Source organism: Pongo pygmaeus, chromosome 22 (assembly GCF_028885625.2).
Source record: "Pongo pygmaeus isolate AG05252 chromosome 22, NHGRI_mPonPyg2-v2.0_pri, whole genome shotgun sequence".
NCBI lineage: Eukaryota > Metazoa > Chordata > Mammalia > Primates > Hominidae > Pongo > Pongo pygmaeus.
This window is the reverse complement of record NC_072395.2, coordinates 28,923,173-28,946,899: the sequence shown is the minus strand read 5'-3', so window position 1 is coordinate 28,946,899 and position 23,727 is coordinate 28,923,173. Positions and strand designations below refer to the sequence as shown.

The following is a 23,727-nucleotide window of genomic DNA, read 5'->3' as shown; positions in this document are numbered from 1 at the left end:
TATCTTTTCTGTATAATGACTTCTTTTCCTCTGGGTAGATACCCAGTAGTGGGATTACCGGATCAATTGGTAGATCTACTTTTAGTTCTTTAAGGAATCTCCACACTGTTTTTCATAGTGGTTGTACTAGTTTACATTCCCATCAGCAGTGTGGAAGTGTTTCCTTTTCACCACATCCATGCCAACACCCATTACTTTTTGATTCTGGCCATTCTTGGAGGAGTAAGGTGGTATTGAATTGTGGTTTTGATTTGCATTTCCCTGATCATTAGTGACGTTGAGCATTTTTTCATATGTTTATTGGCATTTGTATACTTACAGCCAACTGATCTTTGACAAAGCAAGCAAAAACATAAAGCGGGGAAGGGACACCCTATTCAACAAATGGTTCTGGGATAATTGGCTAGTCACATGTAGGAGAATGAAACTGGATCCTCATCTCTCACCTCAAACAAAAATCAACTCAAGATGGTTCAAGGACTTAAATCTAAGACCTGAAACTATAAAAATTCTAGAAGATAACATCAGAAAAACCCTTCTAGACATTGGCTTAGGCAAACACCTCATGACCAAGAACCCAAATACAAACGTAACAAAAACAAAGATAAATAGGTGAGACTTAATTAAACTAAAGAGCTTCTGCACAGCAAAAGGAACAGTTAGCAGAGTAAACAGATAACCTACAGACTTACAGAGTGGGAGAAAATCTTCACAATCTATACATCCCACAAAGGACTAATATCCAGAATCTACAAGGAACTCAAACAAATTAGCAAGAAAAATACCAAATAATCCCATCAAAAAGTGGGTCAAGGACTTGAATAGGCAATTCGCAAAAGAAGATATACAAATGGCCAACAAACACATTTAATTATCTTTTGAAAGCGTTCAAATGCTCTTGGTATTTGTTGACCATGCACACGTCAGAACTATTGTTCTGTCTGGTCAAGGAAATACTTCCTTAAAGGGAGAAACGGGAAAGGACTTGAAGGGGAATGAGGTAAGGATTTAGGTTAATAAAAGATCTACCAATCCAATGTGCTCATGAGTTATGACTGATCTTCAAATTATCTCAAAATAGATTATTTTGTTTGCATTGTAAAATTTTTAAAAATTCAACTTTTGAACATGACTATAAATGACTGTTATAAAAGACAGAGACTTTATATGTTTATGATTTGGACATGACTCAACATATGTATTTTAAAATGACAATTCTATAATAAAATATGATATAAATTTTTTGGCAGCATAAATTAGAAAATAACTATTATCAAATTAAGTAATTAGGTTTTTATCTCTGGTTTTTCTAAAAGTTCATTGATTTGCTTGCATAATATGGCAATGATGATGAACTGTAATAAAATCCAAGTGATAATGAATCCTAAAAGACTTCTAGACAATGAAATTGATTCATCTTTGTTACATTCAACTCCATTTTCCTTTACTAATATTGACCCCAAAGAGACCTCACTAATGCTTATAGATCTAATCAAAAGTCTAACAATAGCTTAAATAAAATATTGGCCTAAGGTATATTTTCTAAGATGTAATAACTGCTTAAAACCTGTATAATTCTCAAAGAAAAAAATACCTTCTCAGAGTGCATTTCTTTCTGTGGTTATTTAACCTTACTGTAACTTTGTTTTACAGCATAGAAAATAAAATCTTTCTTATTTCTCAATTATGATAATTCATATGAAGGTGACATAAACATAATAAGAGTTGAGCAATATATTATGAAGGTCAAATACTTAACTTATTTTTGCTCCAATTTATTTTTATATCATTGGCATTCTTTCTGATGAGCTAATGCAGGAAAACATTGCTGTATCCGGGTTAGATCACTGAAAACTTCACACTTTGAGATGGCTGTTCTTCAAGCAAGTTGAGTGCTATAAAATTATAAAAAAACAAAAAAATCTGGTAGGAAGGAGTGATATCCTGAGTGCTGAGAAAATTTTAATCATGTTTTCATGTTTAAACTCATATTTGAACAGTACTGATTTGAAAATTTGCAAGTCAAAATAAAAGTGGATTTAAGAAAAATAAGATTTGCAGAAATACAACAAACATCAAGATTTGGGTACTCGTCCTTTTATTTAAAAAAGATTTTTCCTAGATGTTGCATTTTTGTCTTTAAAAATACAAGGCATCTATTAAAGAAACTATCCCACATTAACATTCAAAGACATTAAGATTATGGTTGAGACTTTTGTCACATTGGTCCTGCATTTGTAATTTTATGTAATTTACTGGCTCACCAGGTTTCAAGCTCTGTTCACTTCCTGCCATATACATACTGCTGAATTAATCCACTTACATCAATGAATTAACTTCCATCTATATCATTATAATGATTACAGTCTAAGTTTCTCTAAGAAAGAAACCAGATTTGTCTATTCAGAACAATCTACTTAAATAACTAATTGAATATACCCCAGACACACCAACCTCTCAATATGTTCATAATTGAACTCATCGTCTATCCCAAATCTGTTCTTTGTAGTAATTTATTGGCACCTTCATCTACCCAGTTTTTCTTGCAAACCTTTGGGAGTTATAAGATTTCCAGCTGTGCTAACCTCCCACACATGAATGGTAAAGTACTGTCAATCTGATATTTTAAATATATTTCTTGGCTAACCTACTCAACTCTATCTTCTCACTCTTCTTTGACCATGCTCTTCTTCCTTTATCTTTCTTGCTTGATCAACTTACACAGCTATCACAATTGCACACACTTCCAGATATCAGTCTAAAATGTAAATGTGATCAATTCATCCTCATTCTTAAATGTATTCATTTCTTCCTTGCTGTCTTTAAATTTTAGTTCAAAGTTGTTATTGCATGTAAAGCTCTTGTGATCTGGCACGTTCTTACTTATCTCGTCCCTCCTCCTCCTCCCCTCTACATTTCAAACACATAGCACTGCTATTTCTCAAGTGCCATTATTATTTGTTATGATGCCTGGAACTCCCTTATCCATTTTGACCAAATGCCTGACTTTTGAAATCTATTCCTTTACATTCCCTCCTCTGAGAGGCTACACCGGAAGCTTTCACTCCAGGTTAGGAACAATGCACTTCCCTCTCGGACAGATAATATAACTTATACCTACTGAGTCTTCAGAGCCTGCTAAAGTGCCTAATATGTACTCTATGCTCAAGGCTTTTTGATTTAATTCAGAAACTAATAGACACTTCAGCAGATCAAAATAAATGATGGAGACTACCTACATGTTTTATGAAATAGGAATATTAAATATTTTTGATTTTTAATGTGCTCAATTTAGGTTTATATATGTTGGATTCTATACATTTTAGATATTTAAGTGATATTGACCACTAAAACTTGACATCTATTTTACTAACTGTGCAGGGAAAAGGAGTGTCATTACATAAATTTTGTCTACTTCTTTCATAGAAAAAAGGTCCAAAAAGGTATTTTGAGATGGTCATTATTTATTCATGCACTACCTTACTATTCTGGCTTTTTCATTAACTGAGTTGAAATAAAAATACTAAGTAGGTATTATGGATGAAGTGTATAATAATGTCTGTGCTGAAAAATCTCCATTTAGTTGAAGTACTTAGGTTTTGGGTGCTCAATAGAAAAGCCGAGGTTGTGGTTGGGGGATAGAGAGGTGAGTCTTCTCTTCCTATGGATTCTAATTCATTTTGAGCTTCACTCAGAAGTGCTTGAATTGACTGGAGGCTTAATCTTCACAATACTGACCCTAATATATGGAGAATTCAAGAGTGTGTTTGGTCTCCATAGATGTCTTAAATCAGAAGGTGCTCAAAGGTCACTACAGATAAGATTGAATCACTAACATTTGTTGTAAAAAAGGAGTAAGAGGTAACTCAACTATCACATGATGACTGTGAAGTGAATACTAGTTAACTCTTTCCCTTTGCTCCATATACTATTCTCCAATATGGAGTTTTTATAAAATGTTAGTTCTCTGAATTGTAAAATATATTTTAAAGCTTTTATGGAACCACCAAAAAAGGAAATAAGTTCTCCTTTCTAACAATGGTATTAATAGACATGCACATGTTCCCAAAGCAAGTCAAAGCTGAAGACTAAGGCAATTATAAGCATATATCAGGCACAAAGTTCGTTTCTGCCTCGATAATCCAGGTAATTGAAACCGAAACAGGTTCAGGCATTTAATTGGCACAATTTTCCTCTTTGCTTTGGTAGTAGAGACACAAGATGTTTTTACAAGTCTGAAACCAGTTTTAAGCTATGTCATTCTTCTCTGTCCATACTACATTTTGAAATATGGGACAAATTACTGGAGTTTCAAATGATACGTTCAGGCAATAAATTAATGTGACAGCAATAAATGAGAAAGTAAAGCCTTCATATGATTCTGCACAGGCAGAACTGGCACACAGAGTTCTTGAGATATATGCATAAGCTGTATATTACGTACGCATACATACAAAAGTACATACGTACATTTCTCCAGTTTGACCTTCTCTCTTATTCCCTTTTTTTTTTTTGATGGAGTCTCGCTCTGTTGCCCAGGCTGGAGTGCAAGTGCAATGGCATGATCTTGGCTCACTGCAACCTCTGCCTCCAGGGTTCAAGCGATTGTCCTGCCTCAGCCTCCTGAGTAGCCAGGACTACAGGTATGTGCCACCACGCCAGGCTAATTTTTGTATTTTTAGTACAGACGGGGTTTCACCATGTTGGTCAGGCTGGTCACAAACTCCTGAACACCCATCTCGGCCTCCCAAAGTGCTGGCTTTACAGGTGTAAACCACTGTGCCCGGCCCCTTCTCTCTTCTTCTACAGGCACCTCAAATTTAATGTCCAAAACTGGACAGCTAAAAAACTAGTCAAGATCATGATTACCCAGTTCTATGAACACGTCATGCACATTCCCAAATACACATACATGCACATGCAAACATACATATGCGCACCCATGTGCACCCACATGTATGATATATGTGCACATACACAAGGGTACATGTGCACAGATAACAGTGCATAAAAGGATGTTCAGACATACAAACAGGCATACAAGTACACACATGCATACATATATGCATACACATATACTCTTACATTTTATTGTGCATAAATTGTCGAGCTCTATACTTTATGTACTAGGTGGATTCTATCCATTCTTTAGGGTCTACATCAAATCCCACCATGGTCTAGATCATATTTACACCACTCTACTTTAATCCCTCTAAAGCAATGAAGAATGGCCACCAACTGAGGTAAATGATTACATTTTAAAATTTCCACTCAATTATGGATCAATACAATGGAAAAATACAATGTAAATTAATAATCAGCTTAGTGTAATAAAAATATAGATAAAATGTGAGATGGTTTTGGAATTATTAGACAGCAAAAACAAAACTATTTTGTCAAAATGCCCAAAGATTTCTAAATTCTCATTTCCAATTTCTCTTCTTATGTCATCATGAATCTGAAACAACTTGTGACCTGGAAGCAGACCACAAACCACACTTTCAGAAGTCCTGCTCTAAAGAAACTAGTATTCACTTACACAGTGGCTAGCACCTGCCTGCTCACCATATACATTAAAGAACAGATCCCAATGCTGCTAGGAGAAGACACCAGAGTCTGTGTTTTTGAGGGTTTCTTTTCTGATTTTAGACTTGTGTGTTTCCTATTTTTGACATTTTTTTTATTTAGAAAGTTTTGAAATACTTAGCATTAGCCTGATGATTCAGAGGTGCACAATAGATATTTTCAATCATAATCCATTCCTCAATTAGTTATGAAAAACAATCTCTATGCCAGACACTGTCCCAGACACTAGGATCCCAATTGGCATAAAACCTGATCCCTGAATTAAACAAACCCAAATTAAATTCATTCTGCAAAACAGCTGGCATGTAATCTTCAAAAGTGTCAGGGTCAAGAAACTCAAGAAAAGTCTGTGGCACTTTCCTACACTGACAGAAACTAATAAAACATGACTACTAAACAGCACACATCACTCAGAAACAAGTTCTTACACCTTAAAGGACAGTCGTCGGAATTCACTTGGACAGCCCATAAAACTTGAATGGAATCTGAGGATTAGACAGTAGTCATTGTTATTTCCAGGCAGGTTGGACTTCCATAACACAATGCCATAGCTTAGGTGGCTTAAGCAACAGTATTTTTTTTTTCTTTCAGTTTTGGAAGTTGGAAAGTCCAAGATCAAGATATTGGCCAATGAGATACCCCAGTAAGGGTTCTCCTGGCTTGCTAACGATGGCTTTCTTGCTCCACCCTCACGTGGGAAACAAGAGAAAGGAAACAAGCCCTCTTGTATCTCTTTTTATAAGGGCAATAATCTAATCATGAACATCCCTCATAATTTTATCTAAACCTAATTATCTCCTGTAGGCCCCACCTCCAAATGCTATCACATTGGGGGTTAGGGCTTTAACATATGAATTGCAAGGCAGGGGGCATAATTTAGTCCCTAGTCCTTGATATTCCTTCCTTCCTTCCTTCCTTTCTTCCTTCCTTCATCCTTCTTTCCTTCCTTCCTTCCTCCTTTCCTTCCTCCCTCCCTCCTTCCTTCCTTTTTTCCTTTCTTTCTTTGAGCCAACATTCAAAACCATGATATTTTACATAAAAATTCTGATACTCAACTTCCTAAATCTTCAAAAGTGGTAGCCACTGGAACACACAATCTGTCAGAACATTTGACTAGAATATTCATTCTAGTATTCTAGAAGTAGCCCGTATAGCACAGATGTTAACCATATGATCACCTGTTCCTCAGTACCCACCATTTTCCGTTATCTGATATTTGTTGTTACACTCATTTCTTTGTATGCCATAGGGGCTAGAGGTACTTATATTTGTATCCCTAGCAAAATAGAAAACAATGAGGAGATCAGAGCTTTCTTTTCTGTTTTTTTTTTGTTTGTTTTTTTGTTTTTGTTTTTTTTTTTTTTAAAAACAACAACAACAACAAAAAAAAGCATTGCTAAGATATGCATTTGAAACACTAAGTTTCAGGCTCTGGGTTTAAAAAGTTCAGCAACAGGCTAAAAAAAATAAATAAATTAGAAAAGACTGACCAAGATACTTGCCTTCTATCCAATGACTTACTGACCTGCTCAGTAAAAGGCATGTGAAATCAGAGTTGGACTAGTGACTTTTGCAAGTGAGATAAGAAAAAGAACTCACTAGGCATTACATTCTGTTTCAAAGGGATATTTTACTCCCACTATTTTCTAATTTTTCTTTAAATGAAATTGCAATTGTTACATCTGTTCACTGTTTTTTTTTGTTTGTTTGTTTGTTTTTCTAATTTGTTTTACTGGTGCATTCAGACTAAGTGGAAAGAGGTTCTTTCAAGAATGATTCAAATGGTAAGACAATGTCAGAGATTTAAATGGCACAAGTAGCAATCTGCATTACACAAAGTAATGAAAACAGTACTCCCTTTTTATTTAATAGAATCCATATAAATAATTTCTTCTTTTACTTATTGCTGCTATTTTGTACATAAACATCTATATTTTTAATCCACAGAGGCAATTTTATTACAGTATTAACAATAGCAATAATATCTTCCATGTGTACAATGCTTTGAAGCTGACACAATGTTTTCATATTGATATGCAGTAACATATATCCAAGTTCAGCACCATACAAATAACTTTTTCATAAATTTATAAACATTTTTCTGAAATGCTTGACTTGTAGGTATGGTTTTTGAACATAAATACCACAAAAAATCACTAAAATTCAATTTAAAATAATTTCCATTATATATCAAACCCATGTGTTTATATTATTTGTGTCTCATCCATCAGGAGAATTGATTATGATTTTCTCCAGGCATAATAGCAAGGCATATAGTGGCATCTTATAAAATCTGTGTAAGATTTAACAGTTCTACTTGATTACTTTTCTTTTTTTTTGAAACAGAGTCTTGCTCTGATGCCCGGGCTGGAGTGCAGTGGTGCGATCTCGGCTCACTGCAACCTCGACCTCCTGGGTTCAAGCGATTCTCCTGCCTCAGCCTCCCAAGTAGCTGGGATTACAGGTGTGACCTGCCACTCCTGGCTAATTTTTTGTATTTTCAGTAGAGAGGGTTTCACCATGTTGACCAGGCTGGTCTCACACTCCTGACCTCAGGTGATCCACCCACCTTGGATTCTCAAAGTACTAGGAATACAGGTGTGAGCCACTGTGCCCTGCCGAGTATTTTCTTTTCTTATACTTTGTTCCAATTTAATTGAATGAATATTTTTTCTGCATCTATTAGGCTCAAAGATGAATAACACACAGTCATTACCCTCTGGGGGTTAACAGCCTAGTGAGGAAAAAAAAAGATGCATACAAAATGAATTTGTACATGGGACATAACATGAAAAGGTCTATTTTTCCCTGAATTTTTATGGCGATGTAAGACAACTGGTGAGAGTGGGAATGAAGGGAAAATTCTCTGAGAGCTTATGGAAGGAGGTGCCATTTGAGATAAACTCTGAAGAAATGGGTAGCTGTTCCATTTTACATACCTACAACACACTTGCATGAATATCTATATTATTAGCTTTCCTTTACCTTGCCCAGTAATACACACTTACTCAATACTATTTTCAATGACTCCTTACTGTAACACTTTTTCTTTACTCCTTAATTTCTTGATTCAATATACAAGTGAGAATTATTCTTTTGTATGCCTGCCAAACCTGTAATTAAAAGAAGCCTCTTTTCATTCTATTTTAAAGTTCTATTTTTTAAACAAAAGCTTAGAGGACCTATTAAATAAATCATGATACATCCAAAATATTGACTAATGTGCAGCCATTACAAAGGATGAAATAGAAAACATACATAGACTTAGAAGAATGCCCATAATTAAAATGGTAAAAACCAAAAAAAATCCAGAGGATCATATATATGATACGGAAACATTATATGCTCATATTGATATTGATGTTTCTGATAAAGAAAGAACCTGAAAGAATAAATACGAAAACTTTTGTAGTAGCTAACTTTGAGGGATATACGATTTTATGTTTAGTATAATTCTTATTTTTTATCTTAAAAAATTAAAACAACAAAGATACTCATATTGAAAGAAGCACAAAGGATACACCATTTATTTTACCCCTCTAAGAATTAAAATAAACAATTGCCACTTTTTTCAATAATTAATTTTTAGAAAATGTCAAAAATCATAAATTATATGCAGATATAAGTTCAAATCCTTGAACAAATTCTCGTGATGTGACAATAAAAATTGTTTTATATTAAGGCAAAATTATAATTTTATTATCATTAAAGCCAAAAAGTAGTTTACATCAACAAGCAGCAAGACTATTTCCTGTCAATATACCAAAAACATCAGCAATAATCACCTAAAGATAAGCAACAACAGGCCGGGCATGGTGGCCCAAGCCTGTAATACCAGTACTTTGGGAGGCTGAGGTAGGCCTCCCAAATCACAAGGTAAGGAGTTCAAGATCAGCTTGAACAACATGGTGAAACCCTGTCTCAACTAAAAATACAATTAGTCGGACATGGTGGCGGGCGCCTGTAATCCCAGCTACTCGGGAGGCTGAGTCAGGAGAATTGCTTGAACCTGGGAGACGGAGGTTGCAGTGAGCTGAGATTGCGCCACTGCAATCCAGCTTGAGTGACAGAGCAAGACTCCATCTCAAATAAATAAATAAGCAACAACAAATGTAACATATTTATGCAATGTACTTTATGATTTTTCAATGCATCTATAAATGGAAATGAAGTATTTGAAAATACAGCAGACAATATATAAAGATAAAATAGAATCATAAAACCTCAGCCATTCATCAGAAAATGATACAACGCTGCATCACAAAGGCATCCATAGATTACAACTATAATGTAACAGCTCAAAAAATAAAAAGTTTATTTACTTTCTGCAATTGCACTGTATCTCAGTTGTCCTCACCTGCAGCTACACAAGGCATTCTTGCCATCAGTGATCTTTGACTCAACCAGATCAAGAAAAACAGCATGTTCTTCCCGTATGGGATTTGAGGAGTCACACATTCATTTTACGGTCGTTGATTTGTTTAATCCTTATTTCAGTTCAATGAGTAGACAATAACGATGCTATTGCATATACTTTACAGATGAGAAAATTTAATATCCTAGAAGCACCATGAGTTTGCTAGCCACAAATCTCGTGAGCAGTGAGGAAACTGTTATCTACAAACACATAAAGCCTAAGAAATAATCAAGCAAAGTCTAAATAAATACAACCTGCCTATTCATTATTACAGAGACTTTCTGACTCCTGGTTGGTTTTTACGTTACCATTGTTTTGTTTTGTTTTTTTGGTCTTATGTCTCTAATCTGTACTGTTCAGCTCTTTTAGGCACTGCAAAGTTGTCTTGAATTAGGAAAGAGGTGCTAGAATGTGGGCGTGGGTGTTGACCTACATGTGAACAATTTGCATATGATTCACCACAATTAAACAATTTGTTTTGAAATAGCTATAATTAAGTTATTATCAGAGAAGTATTTACTAGTCTAGAAATTCTAAATTTATCTTCACATATACCCTAACTGGGAAAAGGGCCACATTTTCTGCACTCTATTAAGTAAAGCAAATGCTGAACTAAATGTCTCCATGTTAACATTTGTATTGTTAAGTTACTGACAGCAAATTATATGAATGATTACTTTAGTCGTTTCTTTAAAAATTATAGGTTTGAAATAGCAAGAAAAATATGAAATGATGGCAGACAAAAAAAGAGTTTCAGTTTCTAACTTCTAACTATATATATATATATATACACACACACACAGAATTGCCTTCCTGATGTATAGAAATTATATACAGCAATGTCAAGTCACGATGAAATTATGGAGAATATCAAAATTTAGGAGAAAGAGTAAATTCTGTCTATAGTAAAATATAAACTGTAATAGTATGAAAGAAAAATTCAAACTGACAATTAAACACTACATTTTTCTAATTGACCAGTAAGTAGAAATAACACTTTACACTTAGAATAAACAACATCAATTCTATGTATATCTAACAAGGGGAATAAATTATTGAAACGCAGATGAAAGAAGTATATTTTCTAACCAAAAAAAATTTATTTTTCCTACCTTTGCAGCTCAGTAGTAAAACACCCTCTGAAGAATTTTTATGGATGTCCTGGAAAAGAAACAGAAAATAGATGAAATAGAGAATTAAAAAAAAATAGCTAACTGCTTTAACATTATTATCCACATTGAGTGTTAGTGGTATATTTGCTTGGTAACCATACACTGTGGCAAGGCATTCTCTGTTTCTTCTCATACATACATGAGACTGGCAACACTGATAGTGACAAAGGGCACAGAGCATTAGAATAAAAGCATGAGCATGTTTGTGCTCTGTAGAGCATAAATGTAATGACTAAAACTCTTGGTGGGGCGTGGTGGCTCATGCTTGTAATCCCAGCATGTTGGGAGGCTGAGGCAGGTTGATTGCTTAAGCTCAGGAGCTCAAGGCCAGCCTGGGCAACATGGTGAAACCCCATCTCTATCAAAAATACAAAAATTAGCCAGGCATGGTGGTGGCACTTCAGCTACTCAGGAGACTGAGGTGGGAGGATCACTTGAGCCCAGGAGGCAGAGGTGGCAGTGAGTTGAGATCATGCCACTGCACTCCAGCGTGGGCGACAGAGCAAGACTCCATCTCAAAATTTAAAAAAAAAAAAAAAGACTCATTGTTATTCAAAACAATTAGTCAATTAAGTAACTTTTAAATTGACAGTTGGTAAAGGTAAAAAGAAAAAAGAAACATCACTCCACATTGCTAAAATAAAACAAAATAACAGCTAAAAAATAACAAAATGACAAAACTAAGACTTTTAGATTTAATAACATCGTTTTAAATTATTAAAAAAATAGGTGCTGAGATTGAAATCCATTATGTGGACATGATCATAAGATTTCACCTTAAGTGGCCCAAGTTTTACATTCTGGAAATGTAATAGACTATTATCTGGTGCAGAGAATTATTATTAAAAATTGTGATGTCCTTCATTAAAACAGCATTAGTCTTATAACTAGAAGGTAATTTAAAAATCAACTGGTTCAACTTCCTCACTTTACAGATAAGCAAAGCAAGGTCACATCACTAGTTCATGGCAGAACTAAGGGCCACATTTCCATCTCTCTTCCTCATACCCATTTCACAACATTAAGTTTTTTAACCCTTCATAATTTCCAAGATTGGAAAGAAGTAAAGGAAGTAGAGTTGTGTATTTTCTTCTTGATAAGTTCCATCCGCTTGATGAAACATCATATTTCTGCCTGAATAATCTATGTCATCAACATTTACTGTATCCACCTCATTTAAAACTCCTTTTCTTGACCATTCTTGGCTGCCTTTGCCACCTGCTGATTGTGGGGCCTTGAGTGAATATAGGCAGTAGCCAGGGAGTGGTTACAGCAGGCCCGTGCAAGACCTAGCGGTGTGCTGTCTTCACATCTGACTCAGTGCAGTCACAGTGGTGGTGGCCACAGGGGTGCTTGTATCACTCCATTCCCAGTTTTAGGTGGCACAGAACAGAGAGAGAGACTGTATGCTTGGGAGAAAGCAAGGAAAGAGACAAGAGTTTTTGCCTGGTAATCCAGATAATTCTCCCGGATCTTGTCCAAGACCATCAAGTTGGTACCTCTATGAGTCTGCAAGCACCACAGAGTTACTGGGCTTGGATGCTCCCTATAGCAGAAACACCTTAGGTCATAACACCCAAGTTGTTTCAAATACCTGGAAAGCCTCCCCAAGAATTCTGGACAGCTACAAATAAGCCCAGACGGTGAAGACTACAATAAATACCTGACTCTTCAATGCCCAGACACCGAAGAACATCTACTAGCTTCAGTACCATCCAGGAAAACATGATGTCACCAGGTGAACTAAATAAGGCACCAGGGACCAATCCTGGAGAAACAGATATATGTGACCTTTCAGACAGAGAATTCAAAATAGCTGTGTTGAGTAAACTCAAAGAAATTCAAGATAACACAGAGAAGCAATTCAAAATTGTATCAGAAAAATTTAACAAACAGATCAAAATAACCAAAAAGAAGCATAAATTCTTGAGCTAAAAAATGCAATTGGCATAATGAAGAATGCATGAGTCCATTAATAGCAGAATAGATCAAGAAGAAGAACAAATTAGTGAGTTTGAAGAACAGGCTACTTAAAAATACAGTCAGAGGAGACAAAATATAAAAGAATAGAAACCAGTAAAGCATGCATACAGAATCTGGAAAATACCCTCACAAGGGCAAGGCTTTAAGGCCAATATCTAAGAGGGTTTCTTCTCAGAAATCCTACAAGCTAGAAGGGATTGGAGCCCCATCTTCAGCCTCCTAAAACAAAACAATTATCAGCCAAGAATTTTGTATCTAGTGAAACTAAGCTTCATAAAGGAAGAAAAAACAGTCGTTTTCAAACAATTGCTGAGAGAATTTGCCAGTACCAAGCCAGCCAGCACTACAAGAACTGCTAAAAGGGGCTCTAAATCTTGAAACGAATCCTTGAAATACACCAAAATAGAACCTCCTTAAAACATAAATCTCACAGGACCTATGAAACAAAAACACAGTTAAAAAAACAAAGTATTCAGGCAAGAATTAGCATGATGAAAAGAAAAGTACCTCACATCTCAATACTAACATTGAGTGTAAATGACATAAATGCTCCACTTAAAAGACACAAAATCACAGAATGGATAAGAATACACCAACTAAGTATGTGCTGTCTTCAAGAGGCTCACCTAATGCATAAGGACTCACATAAACTTAAGGTAAAGGGGTGGAAAAAGATATTCTATGCAAGTGGACACCAAAAACAAGCAGGAGTAGCTATTCCTATATCAGACAAAACAAACTTTAAAGCAATAGCAATTAAAAAGACAAAGAGGAACATTATATAATGATAAGAGGACTAGTGTAACAGGAAAATAACACAATCCTATATATACACATATATATGTTTTGTCTGATATAAGACATATATATGACATATATATGTTAGGTGCATATATGTATACATATATACACATACATATGTGTATGTATGTATATACACACATATATACACATATATACATATATACACACACATATGTATATACACGTATATGTGTGTATATATGTATACATATATGCACCTAACACATATATATAACATATATATAAAAAACACATATATACATGCACCTAACATATATATATATATATATATGCACCTAACACTGGGGCTCCCAAATTTATAAAACTTAGACAAAACAAACTTTAAAGGAATAGCAATTAAAAAGACAAAGAGGGACATCATATAATGATAAGAGGACTAGTGCAACAGGAAAATATCACAATCCTATATATACATGCAAATATATATACGTATATGCACCTAACATATATATATAACATATATATATGCACCTAACATATATATATATATATAACATATATATATATATATACGCACCTAACATATATATACACACATGCACCTAACACTGGGGCTCCCAAATTTATAAAACTACTACTAGACCTAAGAAATGAGATAGGCAGCAACACTATATGAGATAGGCAGCAATAATAGTGAGGGACTTCAATACACCACTGACAGTACTAGACAGGCCATCAAGACAGAAAGTCAACAAAGACGCAATGGATTTGAACTATACTCTACAACAAATGGACTTGACAGAAATTTACAGAACATTCTACCCCACAACTGCAGAATGTACACTCTATTTATCAGTGCATGGAACATTCTCCAAGACAGACCACATAATAATTGAGACAAAACAAGTCTCAATACATTTAAGAAAATTGAAATTATATCAGGTGCTCTCTCAGACCGTGGAATAAAATTGGAAATCAACTCCAGAAGGAACACTTAAAACCATGGAAATACATGGAAATTAAATAACTTGCCCCTGAATGATCACTGGGTCAACAATAAAATCAAGATGGAAATTTAAATTTAAAAATTCTTTGAATTGAATAATAGTGACACAACATATCAAAACCTCTGAGATACAGCAAAGGCAGTGCTAAGAGGAAAGTTCATAGCCTTAAATACCTACATCAATAGGTCTGAAAGAACACAAATAGATAATCTAAGGTTATACCTTGAAGAACTAGAGAAATAAGAACAAACCAAACCCAAACCCAGCAGAAGAAAAGAAATAGCAAAAATCAGAGCAGAACTAAATAAAACTGAAACAAAAAAAATTACAAAAAATAAATGAAACAAAAAGCTGGTTATTTAAAAATATAAATAAAATTGATAGACCATTAGTGAGATTAACCAAGAAAAGAAGAGAGAAGATCCAAAATAAGCTCAATTAGAAATGAAACAGGAGATATTACAACCGATACCACAGAAATACAAAAGATCATGCAAGGCTACCATGAACACCTTTAAATGCATAAACTAGAAAACCTAAAGGAGATGGATACATTCCTGGAAATATACAACCCTCCAAGATTAAACCAGGAAGAAATAGAAACTCTGAACAGACCAATAACAAGCAGCAAGATTGAAATGGTGCTTAAAAAAAAAATTGCCAACAACAAAAGAAAAGTCTAGGACCTGTTGGATTCACAGCTGAATTACATCAGACATTCAAAGAAGAACTGGTACTATCTATTGACACTATTCCACAAGATACAGAAAGAGGGAATCCTCTCTAAATCATTCTATTAATATGAAGCCTATATCACCCTAATACCAAAACCAGGAAAGGACATAACCAAAAAAGAAAACTATAGACCAATGTCCCTGATGAACATAGATGTTAAAATCATTAACACAATACTAGCTAACCAAATCCAACAACATTTCAAAAAGATAATCCACCATAATTAAGTGAGTTTCAAACCAAGAATGCAGGAATGATTTAACATACACAAGTCAGTAAATGTGATACACCACATAAACAGAATTAAAAACAAAAATCACATGATCATCTCAATAGATGCAGAAAAAGCACTTGACAAAACCCAACATCCCTTTTTGATTAAGACTCTCAGCAAAATTGGCATATAATGTAATAAAAGCCATGTGTAACAAACCCACAGCCAACATAATACTGCATGGGGGAAATTTGAAAGAATTCCCTCTAAGAATTGAAACAAGACAAAGATGCTCACTCTCACCACTCCTCTTCAACATCGTACTGAAAGTCCTAGCCAGAGCAATCAGACAAGAGAAAGAAATAAAGGGCATCCAAATCAGTAAAGAGGAAGTCAAACTGTCACTGTTTGCTGATCATGTAATTGTTTACCTATAAAACCCTAAAGACTCCTCCAGAAAGCTCCTAGAACTGATGAAAGAATTCAGCAAAGTCTCCAGATACAAAATTAATGTACACAAATCAGCAGCTCTTCTATACACCAAAGTCGACCAAGCTGAGAATCAAATCAATAACTCAACCTCTGGCCAGGCGCAGTGGCTCACGCCTGTAATCCCAGCACCTTGGGAGGCCGAGGTGGGTGGATCATGAGGTCAGGAGATAAGACCATCCTGGCTAACATGGTGAAACCCCATCTCTACTAAAAATACAAAAAATTAGCCAGGCATGGTGGCGGGCGCCTGTAGTCCCAGTTACTCGTGAGGCTGAGGCAGGAGAATGGTGTGAACCCAGGAGGCAGAGCTTGCAGTAAGCCGAGATCGCACCACTGCACTCCAGCCTGGGCAACAGAGCGAGACTCTGTCTCAAAAAAAAAATAATAATAAATAAATAGATAAATAAATAAATAAAAAATAACTCAACCCCTTTTACCATAGCTGCAAATAATAAAATAAAATAAAATAAAATTAAATTAAAATAAAATAAAATAAAATACTTAGTAGTATACCTAACCAAGGAGGTGAACGACGTCTACAAGGAAAACTACAAAACACTGCTGGAAGAATTCACAGACAACACAAATAAAGGGAAACACATCCCATGCTCATGCATTGGTACAATCAATACTGTGAAAATGGCCACACTGCCAAAAGCTCTAGAAATTCAATGCAATTTCCACCAAAATAACACCATCATTCTTCACAGAACTAGAAAAAAATCCTAAAATTCATATGGAACCAAAATAGAGCCCACATAGCCAAAGCAAGACTAAGCAAAAATAACAAATCTGAAGGCATAGCACATTACCTGACTTCAAACTATACTATAGGGCCATAGTCACCAAAACAGCATGGTACTGGTATAAAAATAGGCACATAGACCAATGTAACAGAAAAGAGAACCCAGAAATAAAGCCAAATACTTATAGCCAACTTATTTTTCACAAAGCAAACGAAAACACAAAGTATGGAAAAGACATTCTATCCAAGAAATGATGCTGTGATAATTATTAGCAAGCCACATGTAGAAGAATGAAACTGGATCCTCATTTCTCACTTCGTACAAAAATAAACACAAGATAGATCAAGGACTTAAATCTAAGAACTGAAACCATGAAGATTCTATAAGTTAACATTGGAAAAACCCTTCTAGACACTGGCTTAAGCAAACACTTCATGACCAAGAACCCAAAAGCAAATGCAGCAAAAGCAAAGAAAAATAGATGGAACTTAATTAAACTAAAATGCTTCTGCATAGCAAAGAAACATCTGGCAGAGTAAACAGACAAACCACAGACTGCAAGAACATCTTTGCAATCTATACATCCAACAAACGACTACTATCCAGAATCTACAAGGAACTCAAACAAACCAGCAAGAAGAAAACAAACAATCTCATTAAAAAGTGAACTAAGGACATAAATAGACAATTCTCAAAAGAAGATATACAAATGGCCAACAAACATATGAAAAAATGCTTAACATCACTATTGATCAGGGAAATGCAAATCCAAATCACAATGCAATACCATCTCACTCCTGCAAGAATGGCCAGAATCAAAAGCAGTCTACAAATTCAATGTAATTCCCATCAAAATAACACCATCATTCTTCACAGAATCAAAAAATTAAAAAAAAATAGATGTTGGCATGAATGTGGTGGAAAGGGAACACTTTTACACTGCTGATGAAAATGAAAACTAGTACAACCACTATGGAAAACAGTGTGGAGATTCCTTAAAGAACTAAAAGTAGATCTACCATTTGATTCAGCAATCCCATATTGGGTATCTACCCAGCAGAAAAGTAGTGATTATAGGAAAAAGATATTTGCACACACAAGTTTATAGTAGCACAAATTGCAGTTGCAAAAATTGGAACCAGCACAGATGCCCATCAATCGACCAGTGGATTAAAAAATTGTGGGGTATATATATATATATACCACAATTCTATATATATATATATATATATATATACCACAATTCTATATATATATATATATATATATATATATATATATATATATATACCATTGAATACTACTCAGCCATTAAAAAAGAATGAAATAATGGCATTCACAGGGAATTGGAGACCATTATTATAAGCAAAATATTTCAGGAATGGAAATCCAAACATTGTATGTTCTCACTCATAAGTGGGATGCAAAGCTATGAGGATACAAAGGCATAAGAATGATACAATGGACTTTGGCAACTTGGGGAAAATGGTAGGAGAAGGATGAGGGATAAAAGACTACACATTGGGTACATGGTACACTGCATGTGTGATGGGCATCAAAAAATCACCACTAAAGAACTTAATAATGTAACCAAACACTATCTGTTCCCCAAAAACCTACTGAACTTTTTAAAAAAAGAACTTATAACAATCTTACTCAAACTATTTTTAAAAATAAAAGCAGAGAAAATACTTCCAAACACATTGTATGAGGGTGGTATTATCCTGATATGAAAACCAGACAAAGACACATCAAAAAAAGAAAACTACAAGCCAATATTGCTTATGAATATTGATGCAAAAATTCTCAATAAAATACTAGCAAACAGAATTCAACAACACATTACAAAAATCAATCATTATAACAATACATTACAAAAACCACTCATTAATCCCTGGGATACAAGGATGGTTCAACATATGCAAACCAATCAATGTGATACATCCTATCAAGAGTATGAAGGATAAAAACCATGTGATTATTTCAACTGATGCTGAAAGAGCATTTGATAAAATTCAGCATCCCTTCATAATAAAAACCCTAAAAAACTTGGCATAGAAGAAATATACCTCAACATAATAAAAGCCACATATGACAGACCCATAACTAGTATCATACTGAATGAGAAAATACTGAAAATCTTTCCTCTAAGATTGGGAACACATAAGGATGACCATTGCCATCACTGTTATTCAACATTGCACTGTAAATCCTAGCTACAGCAATCAAACAAGAGAAAAATATAAAGCTCATCCAAATTGAAAAGGAGGAGAAGTAAAATTATCCTTGTTTGCTGATGATAAGATCTTATATCTGGAAAAACCTAAAGACTCCTCCCAAAACTATTAGAACTGATAAATTCAGTAAAGTTGCAGGATACAAAATCACCATATAAAAACCAGTAGCATTTCTATATACCAACAGCGAACAATCTGAAAAGGAAATATTTTAAAAATCCCATTTATGATAATCACATATAAAATCAAATATGCAGGAACTAACTTAACCAAACAAGTAAAAGATCTCTATAATGAAAACTATAAATTGAAGAAAGAAGTTGAAGAGGACATCAAAAAAAAAAAATGAAAAAACAAATCCATATTCATGGATTGGAAAATCAATATTGCTAAAATATCCATTCTACCCAAAGAAATCTATAGATTCAATGTAATCCCTATCAAAATTCCCATGACATTCTTCAAAGAAATAGAAAAAAACAATCCTCATATTAATATGGAACCACAAAAGACTGAGAATAGCCAAAGCTATCCTAAGCAAAAAGAATAAAACTGGAGGAATCACATTACCTGACCTCAAATTATACTACAGAGCTATGGTAACAAAAGCAGCATGGTACTGGCATAAAAGCAGACACATAGAACAGTGGAACAGAGTAGAAAACTCAGGAACAAATCCACGCACCTGGAGTGAACTCATTTTTTTTTTTAAAGGTGCCAAGAACATACACTGGGAAAAAGACAGTCTCTTCAATAAATAGTGCTGTGAAAACTGGATATCCGTATGCAAAAGAACAAAACTAGACCCCTGTCTCTCTCAAGTCAAATCAAAATGGATTGAAGACTTAAGTCTAAGACCTCAAACTGTGAAACTACTGCAAGGAAACATGGGGTAAAACTCTACAACATGGGTCTAGGCAAAGACTCCTTGAGCAATACTCCACAAGCACAGGCAACCAAAGCAAACATGGACAAATGGGATCACATCAAGTTTAAAAGATTCTGCCCAGTAAAGGATACAATCAACAAAGTGAAGAGACAATCCACACAGAATGGGAGAAAATATTTTCAAACTACCCATGTGATAAGGAATTAATAACTGGAATATATAAGGCACTCACACAACTCTAGGAAAAAAAAAATAATACTCCAGTCAAAAGACGGCCAAGTTTTGAAGAGACATTTCTCAAAAGAAGACATACAAATGGCAAAGCAGCATATGAAAAGGTGCTCAACATTACTCATCATCAGAGAAATGCAAATCAAAACTATAATGAGATATCATCTCACCTCAGTTAAAATGGCTTATGTCCAAATCAATGTACAAAAATCACAAGCATTCTTATACATCAATAACAGACAAACAGAGAGCCAAATAACGAGTGAACTCCTATTCACAATTGCTTCAAAGAGAATAAAATACCTAGTAATCCAACATACAAGGGATGTGAAGGACCTCTTCAAGGAGAACTACAAACCACTGCTCAATGAAATAAGAGGATACAAACAAATGGAAGAACATTCCATGCTCATGGGTAGGAAGAATGAATATCGTGAAAATGGCCATCCTGCCCAAGGTAATTTATAGATTCAATGCCATCCCCATCAAGCTACCAATGACTTTCTTCACAGAATTGGAAAAAACTACTTTAAAGTTCATATGGAACCAAAAAAGAGGCGGCATCGCCAAGTCAATCCTAAGCCAAAAGAACAAAGCTGGAGGCATCAGGCTACCTGACTTCAAACTATACTACAAGGCTACAGTAACCAAAACAGCATGGTACTGGTGCCAAAACAGAGATATAGATCAATGGAACAGAACAGAGCCCTCAGAAATAACACCACATATCTACAACTATCTGATCTCTGACAAACCTGACAGAAACAAGCAATGGGGAAAGGATTCCCTATTTAATAAATGGTGCTGGGAAAACTGGCTAGTCATATGTAGAAAGCTGAAACTGGATCCCTTCCTTACACCTTATACAAAAATTAATTCAAGATGGATTAAAGACTTAAACGTTAGACCTAAAACCATAAAAACCCTAGAAGAAAACCTAGGCATTACCATTCAGGACATAGGCATGGGCAAGGACTTCATGTCTAAAACATCATAAGCAATGGCAACAAAAGCCAAAATTGACAAATGGGATCTAATTAAACTAAAGAGCTTCTGCACAGCAAAAGAAACTACCATCAGAGTGAACAGGCAACCTACAAAATAGGAGAACATTTTCGCAACCTACTCATCTGACAAAGGGCTGATATCGAGAATCTACAATGAACTCCAACAAATTTACAAGAAAAAAAACAAACAACCCCATCAAAAAGTGGGCGAAGGACATGAACAGACACTTCTCAAAAGAAGACATTTATGCAGCCAAAAAACACATGAAAAAATGCTCACCATCACTGGCCATCAGAGAAATGCAAATCAAAACCACAATGAGATACCATCTCACACCAGTTAGAATGGCAATCATTAAAAAGTCAGGAAACAACAGGTGCTGGAGAGGATGTGGAGAAATAGGAACACTTTTAAACTGTTGGTGGGACTGTAAACTAGTTTAACCCTTGTGGAAGTCAGTGTGGTGATTCCTCAGGGATCTAGAACTAGAAATACCATTTGACCCAGCCATCCCATTACTGGGTATATACCCAAAGGACTATAAATCATGCTGCTATAAAGACACATGCACATGTATGTTTATTGTGGCACTATTCACAATAGCAAAGACTTGGAACCAACCCAAATGTCCAACAATGATAGACTGGATTAAGAAAATGTGGCACATATACACCATGGAATACTATGCAGCCATAAAAAATGATGAGTTCATGTCCTTTGTAGGGACATGGATGAAATTGGAAATCATCATTCTCAGTAAAGTATCGCAAGGACAAAAAACCAAACACCGCATGTTCTCACTCATAGGTGGGAATTGAACAATGAGAACACATGGACACAGGAAGGGGAACATCACACTCTGGGGACTGTTGCGGGGTGGGGGGAGGGGGGAGGGATAGCATTAGGAGATATACCTAATGCTAAATGACGAGTTAATGGGTGCAGCACACCAGCATGGCACATATATACATATGTAACTAACCTGCACATTGTGCACATGTACCCTAAAATTTAAAATATAATAATAATAAAATAAAATAAAATAAAAAATTAAAAGGTTCAGGAAGAACTCCATACTCCCGGTAGAGTTTGACAATTTTTTTAGTTATCTAAATAACAGTAGTTGTTGTCTTAATTACAAATTAAAATCTTTTCAATTTTGTCTCCTATAGAAATGGTGATGGTAGAACAGTACTTTGTTCTTCAGTGAGAGTATTTTTGTAGAGTGCAGCTATGCACCATCTTGGAATTCCAATTAGCAGAGCTGCACAGTACTTCCTCTTTCCTGGAAACTAACTTTAAGGACTACGTCACGTTATCTCCAGAGATGTGTCCATAAATTGAGCAAATAAACCTCTGATAGCAAAAAAAAAAAAAAAAAAAAAAAAAGGCTTATGTCCAAAAGACAGGCAATAACCAATGCTTGCGAGGATGTGGACAAAAGAGAATCCTTGTACACTGTTGGGGGGAATGTAAATTTGTACAACCACTATGGAGGACAGTTTGGAGTTTCCTCAAAAAACAAAAATTGAGCTACTACATGATCCAGCAATTTCACTGCTGGGTATATACCTAAAAGAAAGGAAATGTGAATATTGAAGAGATATCTGCATGCCTATGTTTGTTGCAGCACTATTTACAATAGCTAAGAGTTGAAAATGACATAAGTGTCCATCAACAGATGAATGGATAAAGATAATGTGGTACATATACACAATGGAGTATTATTCAGCTATAAAAAAGAATGATATCCTGTCATGTGCAACAACATGGTTGGTACTGGAGATCGTTAAGTGAAGTAATCCAGGCACAGAAAGACAAACATCACATGTTCTCAGTTATTTTGGGGCTCTAAAAATCAGAAAGACTGAAGTCATGGACAGAGAGAGTAGAAAGGATAGTTACCAGAGGCTGGGAAGTGGTAGTGGGGGATTGTGGGTGGAGGTGGGGATGGTGAATGGGTAAAAAAATTTTTTTAAAAATAGAAAGAATGAATAAGAGCTACTGTTTGATAACACAACATGGTGACTATATTGAAGAATAACATTTTAAAATAAGAGTGTAATCGGATTGTTTGCAGCTCAATGAAGGTGATAGATACTCCATTCTTGATGATGTGCTTATTTCACATTGCATGCTTATATCAAAACATCTCATGTACCACATAAATATATACACCTACTCTGTACCCAGAAAAAAATTTTAACATAAAATAAAACTCCATTCCTTGATGGAGGGAGATACC

The 23,727-nt window shown here is 35.0% G+C and overlaps 1 protein-coding gene across 9 annotated transcripts in view; it reads right to left on the bottom strand.

The window, feature by feature from the left end:
• The window catches only part of LOC134738946 (uncharacterized), a 419,251-nt gene that overhangs the window by 111,182 nt on the left and 284,342 nt on the right, over positions 1-23,727 (bottom strand). For 8 of the 9 annotated variants that reach the window (XR_010125238.1, XR_010125239.1, XR_010125237.1 and 5 more), the window contains one exon: positions 11,116-11,164. Coding sequence is in view for 3 of the 9 variants with exons in the window: in XM_063659646.1 (XP_063515716.1) it covers positions 11,154-11,164 (11 nt within the window). In the remaining 6 variants the exon portion in view is untranslated. Of the gene's footprint in view, positions 1-6,518; positions 10,178-11,115; positions 11,165-23,727 lie in introns of those variants that run through there. The other variant, XM_063659648.1, reaches the window with a different exon arrangement.